Here is a 21,817-nt window from a genome sequence, read left to right on the forward strand (position 1 = left end):
TGGTATTCGGGCACAAATAGAACGAGAAACGGTGTTGGTATCATCGTGGACAAGACCTTGACACAAGATGTTGTAGATGTCAAGAGGGTAGAAGATAGAATCATGGCAATCAAGATTGTAATAGGACAAGAACTTATCAATTTGATTAGTGCGTACGCACCTCAAGTAGGATTGGATACGAGTTCGAAGGAGAAATTTTGGGAAGACCTTGGAGACTTGGTGCAAGGAATTGCTCAGACGGAAAAGTTATTTATAGGCGGAGATTTAAATGGACACGTGGGCAGGGAGACAGGCAACTATGGAGGTTTTCATGGTGGCCATGGTTTTGGGGAGAGAAACGAGGATAGGGAAGCTATCTTGGATTTTGCAATGGCATATGATCTCTTCTTAGCCAACACCTTCTTTAAGAAGAGAGAAGAACATGTGATCACCTACAAGAGTGGGTCGTCAAAAACACAAATAGATTTTCTTCTAATGAGGAAAGGGGATCGTATAACTTGTAAGGATTGCAAAGTTATACCAGGAGAGAGCGTGGCTAATCAACATCGCTTGTTGGTGATGGATGTACATATCAAAAGAGTGAGAAAAAAGAATAAGACTTGGAAGTACCCAAGGACTAGATGGTGGAATCTAAAAAAAGAAAAACAAGCCATTTTCAAAGATAAAGTAATCACCCAGTGTGTGTGGGATAGAGAGGGGGAAGCTAGCCAAATGTGGGATTCCATGGCTAGTTGTATCCGAAAAGTAGCAAAAGAGGTATTAGGAGAGTCCAAGGGCTTTGCCCCACACCAAAAGGAATCTTGGTGGTGGAATGATGAGGTACAAACAAAGATGAAGGCTAAGAAGGAATGTTGTAAAGCCTTATACAAGGATAGGACCGATGAAAATGGTGAAAGGTATAGAAAAGCGAAGCAAGAGGCGAAGAAAACTACGAGAGAAGCTAAGTTAGCGGCTTATGACGATATGTATAAGCGACTAGATACCAAAGAAGGAGAGTTGGATATCTATAAACTAGCTAGAGCAAGGGAAAAGAAGACAAGGGACCTAAATCAAGTGAGGTGCATCAAGGATGAGGATGGAAAGGTTCTTACTACAGAGAGCGCGGTTAAAGACAGATGGAGAGGTTATTTTCATAATCTTTTCAATGAATGACATGAAATGAGTGCTTCTTTAGGGGAGTTGAGTAACTCAGAAGAGTGTAGAAACTACTCTTTTTATCGTCGAATCCAGAAGGAAGAAGTGGTTGTAGCTTTGAAGAAGATGAAGTATAGAAAAGCAGTAGGCCCAGACGATATATCAATCGAAGTGTGGAAAGTTTTGGGAGAGACATGTACAACATGGCTCACTGACCTTTTCAATAGGATTTTGAAAACGAAGAAGATGCCAAATGAGTGACGAACGAGCACTTTGGTGCCTATCTACAAGAATAAGGGCGACGTACAAAATTGCATGAACTATAGGGGTATTAAGTTAATGAGTCATAAAGCTCTGGGAGAGAGTCATTGAGCATAGATTGAGGCAAGAGACATGGGTTTCGGACAACCAATTCGGGTTCATGCCAGGGCGCTCAACCATGGAGGCAATCTATCTCTTACGAAGATTGATGGAAAGATATAGAGATGGGAAAAAGGATTTACACATGGTCTTTATAGATTTGGAAAAAGCGTATGATAGGGTCCCAAGAGACATTCTTTGGAGGATTTTAGAGAAGAAATGAGTACAAGTAGCATATATCCAAGCTATAAAGGATATGTATGAAGGAGCAAAGACTGCCGTAAGAACTCATGAAGGACAAACCGAAAGCTTTCCCATAACTGTAGGATTACATCAAGGCTTATCCTTAAGTCCTTACCTTTTTGCGTTGGTAAGGGATGAGTTAACAGGACATATTCAAGATGATATTCCTTGGTGTATGCTTTTCGCAGACGATATAATGTTGATAGATGAAACTCAGGAAGGGGTAAATGCAAAGCTTAACCTTTGGAGAGAAGTGCTGGAATCTAAAGGTCTTCGCCTAAGCTGATCAAAGACAGAATATATGGAGTGCAAGTTCAGTGCAAATGGAGGCCAAAACGAGTTAGGGGTGAGGATCAGAGATCAAGAAATACCAAAGAGCGACCGTTTTCGTTACCTAGGATCTATCTTGCAAAAGAACGGAGAATTAGATGGAGATCTCAACCATAGAATACAAGCTGGATGGATGAAGTGGAAGAGTGCATCCGACGTGTTGTGTGATCGCCGTATGCCACTGAAGCTCAAGGGAAAATTTTATAGGACGACAATAAGGCTGGCGATGCTGTATGGCACAGAATGTTGGGCGGTGAAGCATCAACACGTACACAAAATGGGTGTAGCGGAGATGAGGATGCTTCGTTGGATGTGTGGGCACACGAGAAATGATAAGATTAGGAATGAGGATATCCGGGGTAAAGTAGGAGTAGCCGAAATTGAAGGAAAGATAAGAGAAAATCGATTACGGTGGTTTGGACATGTGCAAAGAAGGCCTACTGACGCTCCGATTAGAATATGCGATTATGGGACAGAGGTTCAGGGCCGAATGGGTAGAGGAAGACCTAGGAAAACTTTGGAAGAGACTCTAAGAAAAGACTTAGAGTACTTGGATCTAACAGAGGACATGACACAAGACCGAGCACAATGGCGTTCTAAGATTCATATAGCCGATCCCACTTAGTGACTTGGATTTTCCAAGTCTCCAACCGAGAAGTATTCCTCACTCGGGAAATTAAGGGAACACTACCTCAACCTACATGCTCCACTCACGAAGCTTCAACATACAAGCTTCAACAAAAGAAAATTCAAAGAACTTAGCGAAGAAGGCTTTGGTGTATTTTTCACAATACGTTGAAATGAAGGAAAGCTTATTTATTGATATCCCCGATAAGTTACAAATATGTACATATACATGAGTCAAAATAAACAAACATGAGGGAGCCTTCACAAAGGTTGCTTAGGAGAAGTCTCAGCAGTCGGTAGAGCCCCAGAAAGAGAAGGCACCGAAGGGGGATCATTCGGAGCCTCAGTACTGGACAGAACCCTAGAAGGATGAGGCATCAGAGGTTGATCATTTGGAGCTTCATTACGCGGTACAGCCCCAGAAGACGAAGGCAATAAATGCCTTTGGAACAAACCCACAAATCTCTGATGATCAAGTAAAACCTGACCATCAGATTCCTTCATCTGGTCAAGCTTCCTCTTCATGTTTGTAGCATAGTCATGTGCGAGTCGGTGCAACTGTTTATTCTCATGCTTGAGCCCTCTAATCTCCTGTTTGAGACTCATCACTTCAGCCGCCAATGATTCAACTTGGCGGGTTAGAGCAAATAAGCGTTGGGCCATATTAGACACAGAACCTGCACACTGAACATTGAGAGCCAGAGAATCCTTAACAGCCAACTCATCAGACCGTTTGGAAAGTAGTCTGTTATCTTTGGGAGTGAGAAGGTTCCTGGCCACCACCGCAGAGGTCATTTCATTCTTCATCACGGAATCCCCAACGGTAAGAGGACCAGTAGGGGAGACGAATGATGGGTGCCATATGTTGTCTGGAGAAGGCGTGGCTGCCGCTTCAACAAGGTTCAAGTCAAAACGACGGTCGGAGGGGCCATACATTTTCAAAGGTGTTGAAGAGAGAAGAGGTCGGATAAATCAAGATCTTAGAAGTGCAAGAATGGAGCTTCTACTGGTGGAGATTCAAGTGTGCTTTGGAACTTAATGCCAGCCTCTATAAAAATCTGCACTCGACAGAGCTTCAGAAATCGAAGAGGCGCCTACTCAGAAATCGAAGAGGCGTTTGCTTTCTCAAAAGCTGGGCTGCTTAAAGACCACGAAGGTCGATCTCAGAAATCGAAGAGACGCTTGCTTTCTCAAAAGCTGGGCTGCTAAGAGACCACGAAGGCCGATCTCAGAAATCGAAGAGGCACCTACTTTTCCAGCCTTGTCAGCACCTGTCACACGCACACTCAGCTTTGCGGAAATTATGGGCACTCTGTCGAAGATTTCTGGTGAAGTAGAAAGCACATGAATCTTACTGTTCAATCACCCACTTCCCACACGCAACATTAGCTCATGGGTACCACAGATAACTTTGCCAAAGTTCTCTGACAAAGTTGAGATACGTGAAGCTTGCAGCTCCCACTACATCGCCCTGACCAAGAAGGGTAAAAAAAATAGCAAAGAAACAGCACTAACAAAGTTTAGACACATAAATTTTGAAGGTCTAGCTACCATATTATTACCCACAAGGGTAAAGGAACAGTACCACTGCTGGATAATTGAAAAGTCCCTGTATGTCAACCTCTGATTGCTTACCTTGTCTGTCACCTCTTTCAGCAGATCCCCTAGCTCGGCGACTTGAGGGACTCCTACTACATGGTTTGTATCGCGTTTGACCAAGCCTGAAACTACAAGTAAGCTTCAAGTGAAATTGATACATTACCTTGTGCATCTTCACCAGTTAAAGATACCACCCCTGGATGGAGGAAGAGTACTTCTAGAGAAGATGCCACATCTACCTATAAGACAGATAAGGCAAGTCAAGACGATACTACACTCCGGTACTTAGAAGTTTCGTGATTACGAGATCATTCTCCCACAATATTTCCTAATGTCATTTGTACTAAATCATTCACTTGTACTCACTAAATGAGAGCTTGAACCTATGCACTTGTGTAAACCCTTCACAATTAATGAGAACTCCTCTATTCCGTGGACGTAGCCAATCTGGGTGAACCACGTACATCTTGTGTTTGCTTTCCTATCTCTATCCATTTATATACTTATCCACACTAATGACCGGAGCAATCTAGCGAAGATCACAAAAAGCGACCGTTTTCGCTACCTAGGATCTATCTTGTAAGAGAACGGAGAATTAGATGGAGATCTCAACCATAGAATACAAGCTGGATGGATGAAGTGTAAGAGTGCATCCGGCGTGTTGTGTGACCGTCGTAGGCCACTGAAGCTCAAGGGAAAATTTTATAGGACGGCAATAAGGCCAGTGATGTTGTATGGCATAGAATGTTGGGCGGTGAAGCATCAACACGTACACAAAATAGGTGTAGCGAAGATGAGGATGCTTCGTGGGATGTGTGGGCACACGAGAAAGGATAAGATTGAGAATGAGGATATCCGAGGTAAAGTAGGAGTAGCCGAAATTGAAGGAAAGATGAGAGAAAATCGGTTACGGTGGTTTGGACATGTGCAAAGAAGACTTACTGACGCTCCGGTTCGAAGATGTGACTACGGGACAGAGGTTCAGGGCCGAAGGGGTAGAGGAAGACCTATGAAAACTTTGGAAGAGACCCTAAGAAAAGACTTAGAGTACTTGGATCTAACGGAGGACATGACACAAAACCGAGCGCAATGGCGTTCTAGGATTCATATAACCGACCCCACTTAGTGGGAAAAGGCTTTGTTGTAGTTGTTTTTTATTCTCTGTTCTTGATGCTGAAGTTCCGCTTCGGACTGTGAACAACAAAACTGAATCAAAAGAACCACTTGAGGAAATCTACCAAGCTATTTTTCTTGTATTGCTTTTTTATTCTTCAATCTTGATGCTCTTCTTCCGCTTCAGACTCTAATCCTTGAAAGCTATAATTATTGGCTACCAATTGAAAAGTTTCAGTTAGAAACTCTTTCATTGCATACGAATAATCTCTGACAACTTTGCTGACAAAATTTGTCATCTGTCTCATGAAATTAACCCCCTCAAACAAGTATGGACACAAGAAATTTGCAGCCTTGACTATGAAGATAATGCACTGGACCCCCTTCGAAAAATAGCCAACTAAGTTAATGAAAGCTTCCAGGTCTTGGGCTTTGCTTCGAAAAACGAGCTTCGCAGATTTGAATACATGTTGAATTATTTTCTTGATGTCACCCACTGAAATCTTGAAGAATTCCGAAGTTTTCCACCGCGCCGAGGACCAATATTTTCCGGTGATGGGTTTTCCAGCAATACACTTTGTAACGGTTGCAAACTCTACGTTCAATAGTGTATCGACTTCTGATCGGGTTGCCCCACGTTGATCATTGTCGAAAACCTTGATGAGTTCTTGAAAACATTGCAGGTCTGACCTCTCTTCATCCCCTCGAAGCTTTCCAGCAACTGATTGTTTAACAAACTCGAACTCAAACTCAAACTCAGACATCAGTAGAATATCAACTTCTGACTTCATGGATGGATTCTGCTTTGTTCCATTAATCTCGAACGCCATCTTGGTCAGTTCTTGTTCGTCTACTCGGTCTCCTGACATTGTTGTTCTTTCTTTCGACGAATGATCTTTCTGGCGAAAGAATCAGCGTGAGTGTGACGGAGAGAGGGTCTCTGTAAAAAGAAACCGAGAGAGAGAGAGAGAGAGAGAGAGAGAGAGAGAGAGAGAGAGAGACAGAGAGAGGAAGAGGGAGAAACGATTTTTGATTTTGGTGCGGTTAGGTGTGAATTTTGAGAAGAAATTCAATATATACTAAAACTGAAAATCAACTGAACCACTGTTTATAAACAAAGTATAGTTTTGATTTTACCCTTGCTTGGTTTGTGTTATGAATTCTGATATTTTGCGTATAATTTTAATTTTTGGAATTTCGAATTTGTACCCTGACCTTGCTCTAATTAATTTTAATTTCGTCTGTTATTGTTGGGTTTGAGTAAATTTCGAACCTTTTGTTTTTGTTCTTAAAATTTTTGAGTTCTATCTATTAAATATTTGTTAAAAGACCCGAATTTTCTATTCGAACAATTTGTAAAGCCTATGAAAACTGAACAAAAAGTCATATGATCCGTGATTTCTTCCTTCCTATAGGTGTAGAAGCTCTGTTCTCCCGTTTTTTGCCCAATTTCAAAGGCTCTGAATTGCTTAATTTTCTTTAAATATATTTTCAACTTCAAATATATATATATTTTTTTTTTCGGTTTTCTGATTTCTGGTTGTGTTTTAGGGCATAATAGTGGGAGTTTGAATAATGGAGCTGCAGCCATGCAATGGAGTATAGCAGGAGGCAGAGGACCTTTCACTCCATCTCAATGGATGGAGCTAGAACACTAGGTCTTGATCTACAAATACATCCCAATGTGCCTATTTCGTCCACTCTTCATCCCAATCAAGAAGGCCCTTAATTCTCCAGGATTTTTTTATATTTTCGAACGGAATTCTCAGGCACAATTCATATAATTTCTTCATTTTACTCAAAGAAAAATGATTTCCGCACACTTCACCTTTTTTTTTTCTTATGCATGTTTTAGCTTATTTTGTTGTTTGATTTTTTCTTGATTTTATTTAATTCAAAAGCTAGAAATAAATCTAAATTTTTCATGCCTTCATTCTAAGTATTTTTCGATTTTCGTGGGGTTGTGTATGTGCAATGAGATGGGGGTTCTATCCATTTGGGATTCTCCAATCACTGTTAATCACAAGGATTTCATAGATAATGTACATATTAGGGATACACTTGAGCCTAGATAAGCATGAAAAGCATACGGTTTTGCTTCACCCATCTAATCATAGAATTGTGTACCATCAATTCAAAGGTTGTAGAACCAGTTTCTACAATGAAGCCGTAGTTGGCTGTGTGTGTTTGTGTTCATTGGGAATTTGGGAGAGATTTGTTATTGAGAGGATAAGCCAGGCAAAAACAGATTGATAGTGTTGAAGAATGGGGTAACAGTTTAATTATGTGTACAATGAAGAATCACATATGTTATTATTAAAATGGGTCTGCACAAATTTTGCATAATATGAAGTCACCGTATATAAATGGTTTTGCCAAAATTATTTCTTATTTTGTTCCTTTTTTGTAAATAGGGTTGTAAGATTTCCACATGTATGTAAATAGTATTGCCTATCATATATACATTTATAACTTTCTATATGATTTATACGGTTTTAAAACTCGCAGAATCGCGTAGGGACACTTTCGCTAGTAAGGCTTAAATGTCAAAATGGTCCTTGTGTGATAGGATCAGACATGATAAAAAGGAAAATTGCAAGAAAGTAAATGCAGAAATGGAAAAGAAATTAAAGTAAATTCATATCTTCATTCATAGTACTCATTACACTAGAAAAAAGAGTTTAAATACATCCAAAGATAAGTAGGGTTCGAGCTATAGACGGGCCTAATGGTATTACATATGTAATGGGTCTAATGGTATTACATATGTAATGGGCCTAATGGTATTACATATCTAATGGGCATAATGGATAGTAATAACATTAGGTGGTCCAATTAGTGATAACCGAAGCCCAATAACTTAGAGTTGCATCATTGTGTTATAATTATATGGCCAATTTAATATTTGGCTAATTTAGTCCCCGTGTTTGTCTATGTTAGCCAATTAAGGACATTTCATTCAGTCTCTTTTAAAAAATTCATAAGAAAAATTATATGAGATATAATTACCCTAACCTTTTACATAAAAATAACACATATAAGAGATAAAACTTCCAATCTGAAAAATGTTTAAGGTTGTGACATAGAAAAGAGAGGAGGTAATGTTAGGGAGGAGGTCGGGAAGTTGGAAGGAGAATAACTACTTTTTTTTAATTTTTAGTTTTATTTCATTTTTAAATATTTTAAATCAAATAAATAATTTCATAAATAAGTTTATAATAATTTTGCGGTCCCTAACTATCAATATTCTTTGATTGAAACCTTGTTAGTTTTTAGTTTTTGATTGAGATCCCTGACATTAATGTAATAATGTAAGTTACTATATTTTTTAAATTAAAAATTAAAAATTGAAATTTGTAATTGTTTATATTAATGAGATTTTAAATAAAACCCATAATTTATGGGATTAAAAATAATAAAATATAAATTATACTCTCTATTATATTGTGTGTGTGTGTGTGTGTACATATATGTATGGGTACATTAACCAAAATTAACAAAAAAAGTTATTGTACCAAAATATGGATACATTCTCAAATCAACGAAAAAGAATGTACCTATATAAGTTTAAACATGGATTAAAAAAGGGTACATTTACATATAACAAATTGATATATTTGAGAATGGGTACATTTAAGATTAAAAAAATTGAAAAATTATATGAATGGGTACATTTAAGATTAAAAATTAAGAATCTTTTTATATATAAAAAAAACTAATAGGTACAAACTTGATTTAATTTAATTTTTTATTATTTTGGAAATGTTTGAATTGAAAATTAATTAGAAGTTAAATAGAGGTGTGAGTATTAAACCATAAATTAATTACTAATTTTTATATTAAAAAATTATATAATAAACATGTAAATTCATTATCACATTAATGCTAGGGACTTGAATCAAAATTTGATAACTAATAAGGTCTTAGTTAATAAACAGTAAGAACTAGGGACCGGATACTAATTTTTCCATAATTTATAATAAAAATGGAGCTTTAACGAAAAGCTCACAGAACTGTTCACTTTAACGAAAAACCACATTTTTACTCTAAAAATTCAATTATGGTACTATTCACTTACAACACTTTTTGTCATTTTCGTTAAAACTCAAAGTTTTCAAGCTCTTTTCATTAATTTTCCTTAATAAAAAAATTACAAAAATTAGATGAAAATGTTCTTAATTGGCTAACGGAGGTAAACACAAGGACCAAATTGGCCAAATTGAAAATACAGAGACTAAATTGATCTAATGACTAAAACACATGGACTATTTTAACATTTAAGCCAAGAAATAATATATTTTAACATTTACGCATATAGATGAGTTTCCCCAGGACAAGAAAATCTCTACCCAGCAAGTCAACACCCTGCCTTCTCTTCTCAAAACCTTGCCTGGCAGGCAGCATAAATGCGGCTGCATACACCGGAAACTTATTATGGGGCCATTCTATTTGGGCTTCTTGTTTATTTTCTGATCTTAGGCTCCACTCGCGTGTCTTTACTCTCTTAATCTGCCCAGATTTTGAAGTTCCCTCCCATAATGATCGGTCCAATTCAATAAAGATCTTGATTTTGAAATCTCTTTCCAGGGACCAGCTCCAGCGTGACCTAAGTCGCTAGGCAGGAACCAAGCTTTGGTCTCTGACGTGGTTGATACGAGCGGCTTAGCCTGTTTAGGCCTTATAATTTTGGAATGAGCAAGCTCCTGAGCAGCCTCAGTCATGACATCAAGTATCAATATGCATTGACTGATATCCACTTTAGGTGAATAAAGTAGTTTGTTTAATGTCTCAACAGATTCCAATGGACATGTGACAAGCAAAGCAACCAATGCTTTTTGTCTCGTCTTCAGCTGATCTTCCTCACCTTCTACAGCCAAGCCAGAACAACGAAGCTGGACAAGTGTTCTCACAAAATCACTGGCTACGTGCTTGAGCTCATCAGGTGATGCTCGGACAAGTTTTTCAGCAACACCAAGAGTATTCTCCACCTGCAATATGAAAATAAAATTAATGATCCAGGAGCCAAGGATAATATTCATCCCGCTTGTGTAATTTACTACCAATGTTCTAAAAATCGGCCTAGACGGCGCTAGGCGGTGAAGGCCCGCTGCGGGGCAAATCATTTCGAAAAATCAGTCTGGAGCTAGGCAGTCCAAAACGACTCCTAGGTGGCAGGCTAGGCGGTCCTAGGAGGTTTTTTTATTTTTATTTTTTATAATTAATTGCGTGCTTTCTTTTTTTGGTTTCATGGCGGTATATTTATAGAAATGGTGTACCTAATTTGCAAATGATGGATTTACTACAAGTTCATTCAATAGTAAAACGAATTGAAGCACTTTTGAGGAGATACATACAAAGAAAAGAAATAAATTAGATACAACAAGGTTAAATAATTTAGTCTATTTCCAATCCAATGCAAGGATCATGAACAAGAAGAATTTAGTCTATCATCCAAGAATAATCCTTATTATGATTATATGCTTACTGTTTTTTAAATATTGAACTTTTTGGATGTATATACTTTGTGTATTCTTCTACTTCTATTTTTGCATTTTATCATTCTTTTATTATCCATACAAGTATAGTTTTTTTTTAAGTATAAATAAGCACTTATTTACAAGTTATATAATAAATTTATATAAATCCGCCTAGGCCCCGCCTAGCCGCCTAGTCACTAGGCCCCGCCTAGCCGCCTAGGCACTAGGCCCCTACTCTCCGCCCGACTAGCGCCTAACGTTTTTTAGAACTTATGATTATTGTAAGAGCATTTGACAAAATTTTAAACCAATGAACATGGTTTACTTACCCTATCAGCATCATCAGAATTCCGAAGTGCAGCAACTACGTCGACCAATTGTGAAAATTACACAAGCGGGATGAATATTATCCTTGGCTGCTGAAAATTACACAAATCATATGGCTGTAAAGATGACTCACTTGAAACATCAGACTCATTTCATTAGCATCGTCATTTTCATCGTCGTCCGAGACCGACTCGTAGTTTAGTGCAACTGGATCAACCAACTTAGATTCATATGATTTCCAATTTCTACTCGTACCATCACTAGATTTATGGGGTTAAGCCCTTTTTCAGCACTGAGGTAGATGTTTCAGGATTGTCGATACCCTGTTGTAAGCAATTTGACATGTCATCAAAATAAAGACCTTACGAGAGCATGACTCTATGGTGTTTCCAACAAGTCCAGTTGATAATGTTCTCACATGATTAACAACATGCGCATTCTAGAATTTATCGTCGGCCAACATGGTCGGTCGAGTATATATGTTTAGAAGATCCTAAATTATATGTGCCTAGAGCTAGATAGACCCTTATTCGGAATGGACGCAAGTACAAATGTTTGAGGGCGTAGGGTGAGAGAATGACTTACATAATTTAGGGACACTGTTACGTTTCATGCCAATAATACAACATCAATATGTGTAAGTTTTTCTCTACAAAACAATGTATCACTGCAATAAAATGTCACAATAATAATATACTTGTATCATGTAAATTACTTTCGTGTATCATCAAGAGTACACTAAACGGTGACACTACCAATTATTATTTTAAAGACACAGTAGAGTAGGATTAGGACAAAAACTCAGTAATTGCTTAGTGTTGTCGTTAAATATTGACCATTCGATCGATCTAAGGGCTGTAATCAAAAGACGTGAGAGAGACGGACGCAATCTCCAACCAGGAGTATGAGTACTTGGCTTCGACATCCTATATATGCAACGAGACACACCATTTACATGCATACATACATCATCGACGTTCAAGTTTCAAACCCTAACGTTGGCTCTTTCCGTCTTGTCTCGTCGTCTGTTTTTGTTCCTTCCAGAAAGTGGAATCTGAAGAATCCGACGGTAACGATGTCGATGATAGATAACGTGTTAAGGATGATAGATAACTTCGAGGACTGGTTTATAACCAAACGCCAAGAGCTTCAAAAATCTGCGAGAGTCGCTATGGAAGCTTTGCTCTCGGAACCCAGAAGTTTCCGGAACGTTTTGAATTTGGCAATCAAATTGACCAAGGCAATCGTATTGGTGCCCCTTTGTGTGCTGGCCTTCTATACTGTGATCCTGATTAGGGTGGGAATCGCTTGTTTGATCTGCGTCCCAATACTTTTTATTATTTTAATCGTCCTTGTCGGTGTCCGTAAGTTACTGACCATAGACTTCGACTTGCAAATTATGTAACTATGATTTCTAGTCGTTTGTTCGTTGCTCACCAACTGTCTGTTTAAATGACTGAATGAGTTTTTTTGTTTCGTTTCTTTTCTTGCAGGTTACGGTCGGGCACACTATCTGTTCTTCACAAGACGAAACCGCGCGGGGATGTCGTATGCCGACTTCATTGACAAGTTCGGCGCGTGGTTGACAAACAATCCTCCTCCACCTTTCGAATCATTTGGTGAATCCGCTCGACATTGGGCACAGTACATGTGGGGCTTCAAATTGGAAGAAGATTGAGGAAGATTTCAGAGTTACTATGGAATGTATGTAGAGATTATTAGATTGGATGACCATAAAATTAAAATGGGAAAATTAGGTTCACATCCTTATTTTTGTTACTCCATTGATTAAAATCCTATTCATTTTCAATTTTTGATCAAGGTCCTTGGTATTAATAACATCATTAATTATTTGAATAATAAAATATTTTTATTTTTAAATATATTCCTTTAGTGTTAAAAATGTTACAATTAGTATATTTATATTTATGGCTACATTTTTTATCATATATTTTTATTTTTAGTTTGTACCAATTTTTAATTTGCAAATATTTTTTTAATTTGTACCAATTTTCTTTTCATTTTTAATTTGTACCCATATATTAGTTTCTATGGAATGTATGTAGAGATTATTAGATTGGATGACCATAAAATTAAAATTGCTGCTTCTGTTTATTTTTCTCTCTCTATTAAAATTAATTAGAGTCTAAGAAAATTTATTTGGCAAGGAATTCGGATTGTGTGGGTTAAAAGAGAGGCCATACCCTCACTTTTTGTTAGAAACAGACTCTATGTATGTTGTTCATCTCCTACCAACTCGTTCTGTGAAAGTCCCCTTGTTTCTCAAAGTTGTTTAGGGCAAATTGCTTATGATATAGTGCTCGCTTAAGATTGCATTTTTTTGCATAAATGTAAGGAGTGGAATTGTTTGGCCAATGATTTTGCTAATTATGGTTAGTCAATTTGGCTAAACTGTCTTAGGAAACGATTTTCACACTCTTTTTCATTCTTTTGCGCTTTTTTATTTATTTTTCTAGCGGTTTGATTGAATAAAGTAAAAAAAAAAAGTCATAAACAAAGAGATAGGCAAGGAAAAGAAAGGGGAGTGTCAAAATCATTTTTCGACTGGTAAATTCAACACATTTTCAACTAATACTCCTTTTATAAAAAATAAAAAATAAAAAATTTCATTTTTTTTGTCAGAATATTTTTTTATTATTTATTTTTATAGTCAAAATTTAATATTTCACGTCTTCATGGACTCTCATTTTTCTTAATTATTTAACTCACTAATGATATTGCTCTATTAAAAAAATGTTAGTTTTTTTGTTGCAATTAATATTTCTTATTTGAACGGACGAAGATGGCCTTCAATTTTAAGGAGGACTTGACTTGCATGGAACAAATGCACCGTCACATGGTGCCATGTGCCAATAAAATAATACAATGACATATGTTAGCTTTTTTCACATATCCTTGTGTTTACTGACACAAGACGCCACAGTGGCACTGAAGTCATGCAATACAAGTTGTTCTCACTTAATTAACATTTACAATTGAACCTCTATCAATTTAGCTAATATTAAATAATCGATAAGATAATTCCAATTTAATTTTAAGGTTAGGGGTGCTTTTCCGTCCGATCGGATCTGAAACAAGTAACCCAATGCCAATCCGAAAAAGTTTTGGAACAAATATTAGTTCCAAATTAGGAATTTTGTATTTTCGGAATTTATCGAAATTTCGGAATTGATTTTATCTCAAAATTTTTGGAATATAATTCGAATTTCCTACATTTTGTAAGACTTTGAAATTTTTTAAAATTTTATGTATCTGTTGTTCAATATTTTTTATGATTTCTTTTTTTGCAACATTTTGTATAAAATTATAATAGATAAAATAAAGAGTGATTTTGTATAAAATCAATACAAAGTTACCATATTGACAATAGATCATCAATATTTATGTTAAATATAAATAGGTCAATCATGTATTGTGATACTTAAATGCATTTAAAATAAACAAAAATTGCATAATTTACCACTACAGCTGGCACCCACTTCAACTAGCACCATCTTTCTCATATTTTTTATATTTTGGAATAGGTTAATACAGATCAAACACTGCAACGCGGTGTCTGTTTCCTAATTCTGTTTTTTATATTTGGATTCAGACGTTGTGTTGCACTGTCCATTTCACAGTTTTGTTTTTTTTCATCAATCACATGCCTCATACGTGCCCGTTTTTACTTTAGATTCAGACACTGTAATGCAATGTCTATTTCCAGGTATTGTTTTTATTTTTTGATTCAGACACTACGTTGAAGTGTTCATTTCCTGGTTCTATTTTTTTTCATCACTCACATGCCTTCTATGCTTAACACCTCACGTGGCTCCTGATTTCTACATTTGGATTTAGACACTGCAATGCAATGTCTATTTCCTGTTCTGTTTTTTACATATGGATTCAGACACTGCAACGCAATGTCCGTTTCCTGTTCTCTTTTTTTACATTTGGATTCAGACACTGCACCGTAGTGTCTGTTTCCTAGTTTTCAATTGTTGATCATAGAAGCCTGTGTTTTCTCATTTGAATTGCTGACCACAATGTCCCTTTTTTTGTTTCGCATTGTAGACATGTAAATGGTGGTGGGAAAAACGCGAACGTATAAGGAAACAGTTTCGTGAAATGGGAGAAATAAAATCCAAACAATTTCAATTGCTTAATTGGCAATCGAAATTGTCAAGCTCCAAGAAATTGCGAAACTGTTTCCTCTCTGGTACATCAACTCGACTACAAAAAAATAGCTTTTAATCCTACTCAAGTTTCATCATTGGTATCAAAATGTTTTCCTGATTTAATGAATTCTTTCTTTAAACCTTGACTTTTTAATATCATCACTCCATTGTGCTTTACAGATGTAAAGGCCTTAAGAAGTTACAGAATTTCACAACCTTTCACAAATGAGAAAGCACCTGTCTTTGATCTCCACAAGTCCCAACTAAACACCGACAGTCGAACCGTTGAGAATCGACGTCGTTGGTTCCCAATTCTGCTAAGTCCAATTCGATTTCAAAAGCAGAGGAGAGAGAGATGGCGACGAGTCCGACGATACTGAAGGTGGGGCTAGTGTTTGCTGGGATGTGCATAGGCGGGTACATAGTGGGCCCGCCTCTATACTGGCAGTTCATGGAGGGCTTAGTCGCCGTCTCCCACTTTTCTTCTTCCTCATCTTCCGCTTGCCCTCCCTGCACTGGCGATTGCTTTTCTCACCCTCTCCTCCATCCCCATTGGTAATGACATAAAAGCACATGTAACATTCATCATTCACCTATCCCTAATTAATAAAAATATATAATTGATTAAGTCCAAAACAAAAATATGTCATTGATATATAATTAAATTGTAAAGTTTTTACTGATTTTTTATTAAATTAGCTTAAAATAAAATAGTATGTATGGTTATACTTTTAAGAATCAATAATTGTCTTATTAAATTATAAAGTTAATCTCAGTTTAGTACTCTAAAGTTTCTTAGTTTTCAACATTTGGTACATGAAGTTCTTTTCATCACAGAATGGTATATAAAGTTATAATTTTGGGATACTTTCTTACATTGGTTAAGGTTGCTGTTAAGTTTGTTTTTAACCGATGACGTGACATCGAATTGAATAATGATTAGACATCACGTGAATATTAAAAAATTAAAATAAAATAAAATAAAATAAAAACTAAAAAAATTTATATAAAAAAAAAAGGTCATTCACCCCTCTCCCTCACCCCTTCCGACCCCCCTCCCTTCTCTCCTCTGCACCCACCCTTCCCCCTCCCTTTTCGACCCCACCCACTCCATTTTTCTCTCTCTCTCTCTCTCTCCCTCCCACATCTCTCTGCATCAATAGTCTCCCTCTTCGACTCTACCGTTGTTGGAGGTAGCAGAGCCCGGAACACTACTCCCAGTAGAGGGCAAAGGCGGTACCGTCGTTTTTATTTTTTATTTTTTGCTCCCAAAATTTTGTTTTCAGTTTTGTTTGAAAGAGGCAACGGCAATTCAAACACAGAGAGAGACTCAGAGACTCGGAGAGAGAGAGAGAGAGAGAGAGAGAGAGAGAGAGAGAGTGACAGAGAGTTTTGGCAACCGAAACGCTGCTCAGAAACCTCTGAAACTCTCCTTTTCTTTTGGATTTCAGATTTCGGATTTCGTTTCCTCCTTTTTAAATTCAAAATCTTAAACATTTAACCCCAAAATTCCAGCTCAGAATTTCAAGCAAGGGACTTGAATCGTGCAATTTAGGGTTTTTGTTGGTTCTCGATTTACCAGCAAGCTTCTGTATCCTAGCCAGCTCAATTCGGTAATTAAAGTTTCACTCTTCATTAATTTTCTAATTTTTTCAATTAAATTTTCGATTTTTCGCATGTTCTGTGAGAAAATAGGATTGCCCAATAAATTTGAATTCTCAAAATTTGCCCCTTTATGTGAATTTGTAGAATTGGGTTTTGCTTAATTTGATTGGAAAATTGTGTGGAAAGAAAAAAAAGTAAAAGATGGCAAATTTGGAAGGTGGGAAGAAGAGGGGCGGAGATTCCGGTAATCGGAAATTTTGGAGGTGATCTCGGTGCCGGCGAAGCTAACGCGGCGGGAGCGCTTCTGCTTGATTCTTAGGGCTATTGTTTCCGGTTCGGTCTCGGAGTTGCAGGGCTCATCGGGGCCGTCGGAGGCCATTGGAAATGGAAGAATCGGAGAAGGGAATTGGGGAGATTAGGGTTTGCAGTTTGAATTAGGACGGAGCAGTGCGCTGTATGTCAGAGAGATGTGGGAGGGAGAGAGAGAAATGGAGTGGGTGGAGTCGAAGAGGGAGGGGGAAGGGTGGGTGCAAATGGGAGAAGGGAGGGGGGTCGGAAGGGGGTGAGGGAGAAGGGTAGGTGCAGACGCCCAAATTTTTTTTTATTTTAATTTTTGTAGTTTATTTTATTTTATTAATTAATTAATTAATTTTCTTTTTTAATATCTACGTGGCGCTCAGTTATTGTCCACGTAGATACCACGTTATCAGTTAACGGCAAATTTAACAACAACCTTAATAGATGTATAAAAGTGTTTCAAAATTTTAACTTTATGTACTACTCTGAAATGAAAAAAACTTCATGTACCAATTGTTGAAAACTAAGAAATTTTGTGATAGTAAACTGAGATTAACTCTAAATTATAAGTATTATGAATCAAAAAGTTATTTATTTATTTTATCTTTTATATAAAGCCAATGGCCCAATAAAGTGTTTTTTCGCGTCACAAACTTCACCAAAAGTAATTAGACAGAAATGCTTCTCAAACAAAAAACTTCAAAAAGAACCCAAATAATGCATCAAATGTGGCAAATATATTTTCGTCATTTTAACAATGTTTTTAAATAATTAATTTTTTTGTATAGTTTTTTTTAATAATTAGTACATCATAATAAGTTAGCAATAATGTAATTCAATGAGTTGTTCATTAAATATTATTTTTTCTATTTTTAAACACGTTCAAAATATCTTAAGAGACGTGTAATGCCGTTTATAAAAAAGGTTTTCTAGACGTGGATAATAATGTGATTAAATTAGTTGTTAAATGATTTTTTGTTTAACAAACGATATTATTTAGATTAAGGGGGAGGGGTGGACTTAGCCTCACAATGGGCTAGCAATAATGTGATTCAATCAGTTGTTTATTAAATATTATTTTCTCTACTTAATGTAAATTCAATAGAGACTGATTTTATTATGTGGATTCAACTGCTTTAATTGGTTTATGAGAGTTTTCTTCTAGCATGATCTAAGATTATTCGTTTACTTCAAATATTTGACTTTCCTTTTATCAATTTACGCATATAAATACATTTAAAATGTGTAAATCACGCATAGTACGCCGTGATTCAAAAAATAACTTCTGCACGAGCGTGAGCGTTGCATGAAGGCTAGTATGTTATATGAGAATGAGACCTGTATAAATATTTTATAATATATTATCCTACAAATTTAGTCAACTTTTAAATTAGCACGTTATAATCCGGCCAAGAATATTTAATGGATTTATCGGGAATTTTGAAATGACCGCCTCGTGCCCCATGCACGGCCAGCAGCTCGAATGATCGCGGCTCTGCCTGAGTCAGACCGCGGGGCTCTTCTCCCCAAGCTCCGGGCCAAGCGAACTACCGTCGGAGCCGTGGAGTCGAAGCCTCACCGGTGCCCCCACATCGCCACCACTGCGAATATTTTCGTGTACAGCACTCAGTCTTACATTGGATACGAGCCTACTAGCATGCGCGCGCGCAATTCGGGATAGCTACGGCTTTGGTAAGTTCTTTGGCGCATTTTATCGAACTTTTTTGTAGGCAGCAGAAGTTTTATTTTATTCTTGGTTCGTCTTCGAAGTTGAAACTTTTCGGCTTGATTGATTTGACTGTATGAAAGTGAAAGCTCTGTAATTAAGATATTATTTTTGAAGGAATATGGTGTTTTAATGGAGTTAATTTGGTTGTTAATTGTCTGGTTTTGTGTTTTTAGATACAACGCATATGAACTGAAGAGATTGGGTCATAATTAATGTAGACAAGGTTGTGACTGTTTCTGTATTTCCAACTTCGGATATGCAGTAATATGCATAGTTGTTGCCTTCTTTCGGATATGCAGTAATATGCATAGTCGTTGCCCACAGATTACCGTGATTACAATATTAGAAATCTGCACGTTGCCCGCGGATTACCATGATTACTTTATTAGGCACGATGCCTTATTTGGCCACTGTGGAAGAGGCAGTTGCCTACTCTGCACGGTGCTACTAAATGTATTGGATTGACCGTTAAAAACGTGAGTTTTTAGTTTCATTTTTGAAGATCTTAGTACCTATCTTTGCAGTCATGTATATAAATTGGTTTACACTTTACAATACTGAATTTTAATTCAGCTCGAACATTTTATGGAACTCTAGTTGGTTTTGGTGTTACCAATCATCTAAGTTCAGACGAGGCTTTGTATGGCTATAATTTTTATGCCGGAACAAGTGGAGCTTGTTCATTGTGATTATAAGGCATGTGAAGGATGAGAAACATTTCTTTCATATGAAGATACTCGCCACGTATTCGTTTATATATATGTGTGAGAGAGCGCTTCTTCACACGAAATCATCATTCTATTCTTCTTATGTGCAAATGTGTTGCGCTGATAAAAGATGAATACTTGGGGAGATGATGATTGTAACATTGAGTAGAATATCTAATTTTCGCTTCAGCATATAGATGAACTTAGGATCTCACTGTTCCAGAACTTGCTGTTTCTCTGATTTGCATATTGATTTGTGACAGAATCTTATGGCTTGCGTTTTCTCTCGTGAGCAGGTTGTGTATACTGATACTTAAGAGGATTTTGTTTTTATTCTATCATTAAACAGGATATTCTCGTTGGGTTGCTACGATTAAGAAAGTGAGGCCAGAATACTACTTGTCCCAGATGAATGATTAGTGCTCTGGTGTTCGTGAGCTCCATGTTTATGGGACTGCTGTTCCAGTGCATGGGTGAATTCTGACAAGCTGCAACACCAGGTAATGTAGCTTGTACATCAACTGTTTTATGTTACCGTTAGTGTTGAGATTAATTTATTGGGTAATAATGTACTCTGATTGATTCAAACAGGATTATGGTACCCTGGAGGAGGCCGAGCGGATTGCTAGCGGGGAGCATCGATAGAAAAAGATTGCCTGAGCTTGAAGGGAAACAATCCAAAAAAAGTACAACAAATGACTGAGACTTTATTGTTAGCACATTGAATTGGACGACGTTCAAAGAAGACAAATTTTCAACAGCAAACTTGAACCAGAAGAACCTCTTAACGAATCTATGTAGCTATTTTTCTTATTACTTTTTTATTCTCTGTTCTTGATGTTGATTTCCATCTTGCTCTTCCGGTTCGGACTGTGAACAACAAAACTGAATCAAAAGAACCACTTGAGGAAATCTACCAAGCTATTTTTCTTGTATTACATTTTGATTCTTCAATCTTGATGCTGATCTTGTTCTTCCTCTTCAGACTGTAATCCTCGAAAGCTATCATTATTGGCTACGAACGGAAAAGTTTCAGTTAGAAACTCTTTCGTTGCAGACGAATAAGCTCTGACAACTTTGCTGACAAAAATTGTCATCTGTCTCATGAAATTAACCCCCTCAAACAAGTATGGACACAAGAAATTTGCAGCCTCGCCTATGAAGATAATGCACTGGACCCCCTTCGAAAAATAGCCAACTAAGTCAATGAAAGCTTTCAGGTCTTGGGCTGCTTTGCTTCCAAAAACGAGCTTCGCAGATTTGAATACATATTGAATTTCTTTCTTGATGTCACCCACCGAATTCTTGAAGAAGTCCGCAGTTTTCCACCGCTCAGAGGACCAATATTTTCCGGTGATGGGTTTTCCGGCCATACACTTTGTAACGGTTGCAAACTCTGCGCTCAATAGTGTATCGACTTCTGATCGGGTTGCCCCACATTGGTCATTGTCAAAAACCTTGATGAGTTCTTGAAAACATTGCAGGTCTGACCTCTCTTCATCCCCTCGAAGCTTTCCAGCAACTGATTGTTTAACAAACTCGAACTCAAACTCAAACTCAGACATCAGTAGAATATCAACTTCTGACTTCATGGATGGATTCTGCTTTGTTACATTAATCTCGAACGCCATCTTGGTCAGTTCTTGTTCGTCTACTCGGTCTCCTGACATTGTTGTTCTTTCTTTCGACGAATGATCTTTCTGGCGAAAGAATCAGCGTGAGTGTGACGGAGAGAGGGTCTCTGTAAAAAGAAACCGAGAGAGAGAGAGAGAGAGAGGAAGAGGGAGAAACGATTTTTGATTTTGGTGCGGTGCGTAGGTGTGAATTTTGCGAAGAAATTCAATATATACTAAAACTGAAAATCAACTGAACCACTGTTTATAAACACAGTATAGTTCCGATTTTACCCTTGCTTGGTTTGTGTTATGAATTTTGATATTTTGCGTATAATTTTGGTTTTTGGAATTTCGAATTTGTACCCTGACCTTGCTCTAATTAATTTTAATTTCGTCTGTTATTGTTGGGTTTGAGTAAATTTCGAACCTTTTGTTTTTGTTCTTAAAATTTTTGAGTTCTATCTATTAAATATTT

General features: G+C 37.2%; 1 protein-coding gene across 1 annotated transcript; it reads left to right on the forward strand.

Annotated features, from left to right (window-relative positions):
• Positions 1–12,134: 12,134 nt before the first annotated feature.
• Positions 12,135–13,095, forward strand: LOC126627274 (uncharacterized). The gene is made up of 2 exons (XM_050296741.1): positions 12,135–12,574; positions 12,704–13,095. Exons 1-2 carry the CDS (start codon positions 12,166–12,168, stop codon positions 12,886–12,888), a joined length of 594 nt encoding a protein of 197 aa, XP_050152698.1. The 5' UTR covers positions 12,135–12,165; the 3' UTR covers positions 12,889–13,095.
• Positions 13,096–21,817: the final 8,722 nt, after the last annotated feature.

Source organism: Malus sylvestris, chromosome 6 (genome assembly GCF_916048215.2).
Source record: "Malus sylvestris chromosome 6, drMalSylv7.2, whole genome shotgun sequence".
NCBI classification, from domain to species: domain Eukaryota; kingdom Viridiplantae; phylum Streptophyta; class Magnoliopsida; order Rosales; family Rosaceae; genus Malus; species Malus sylvestris.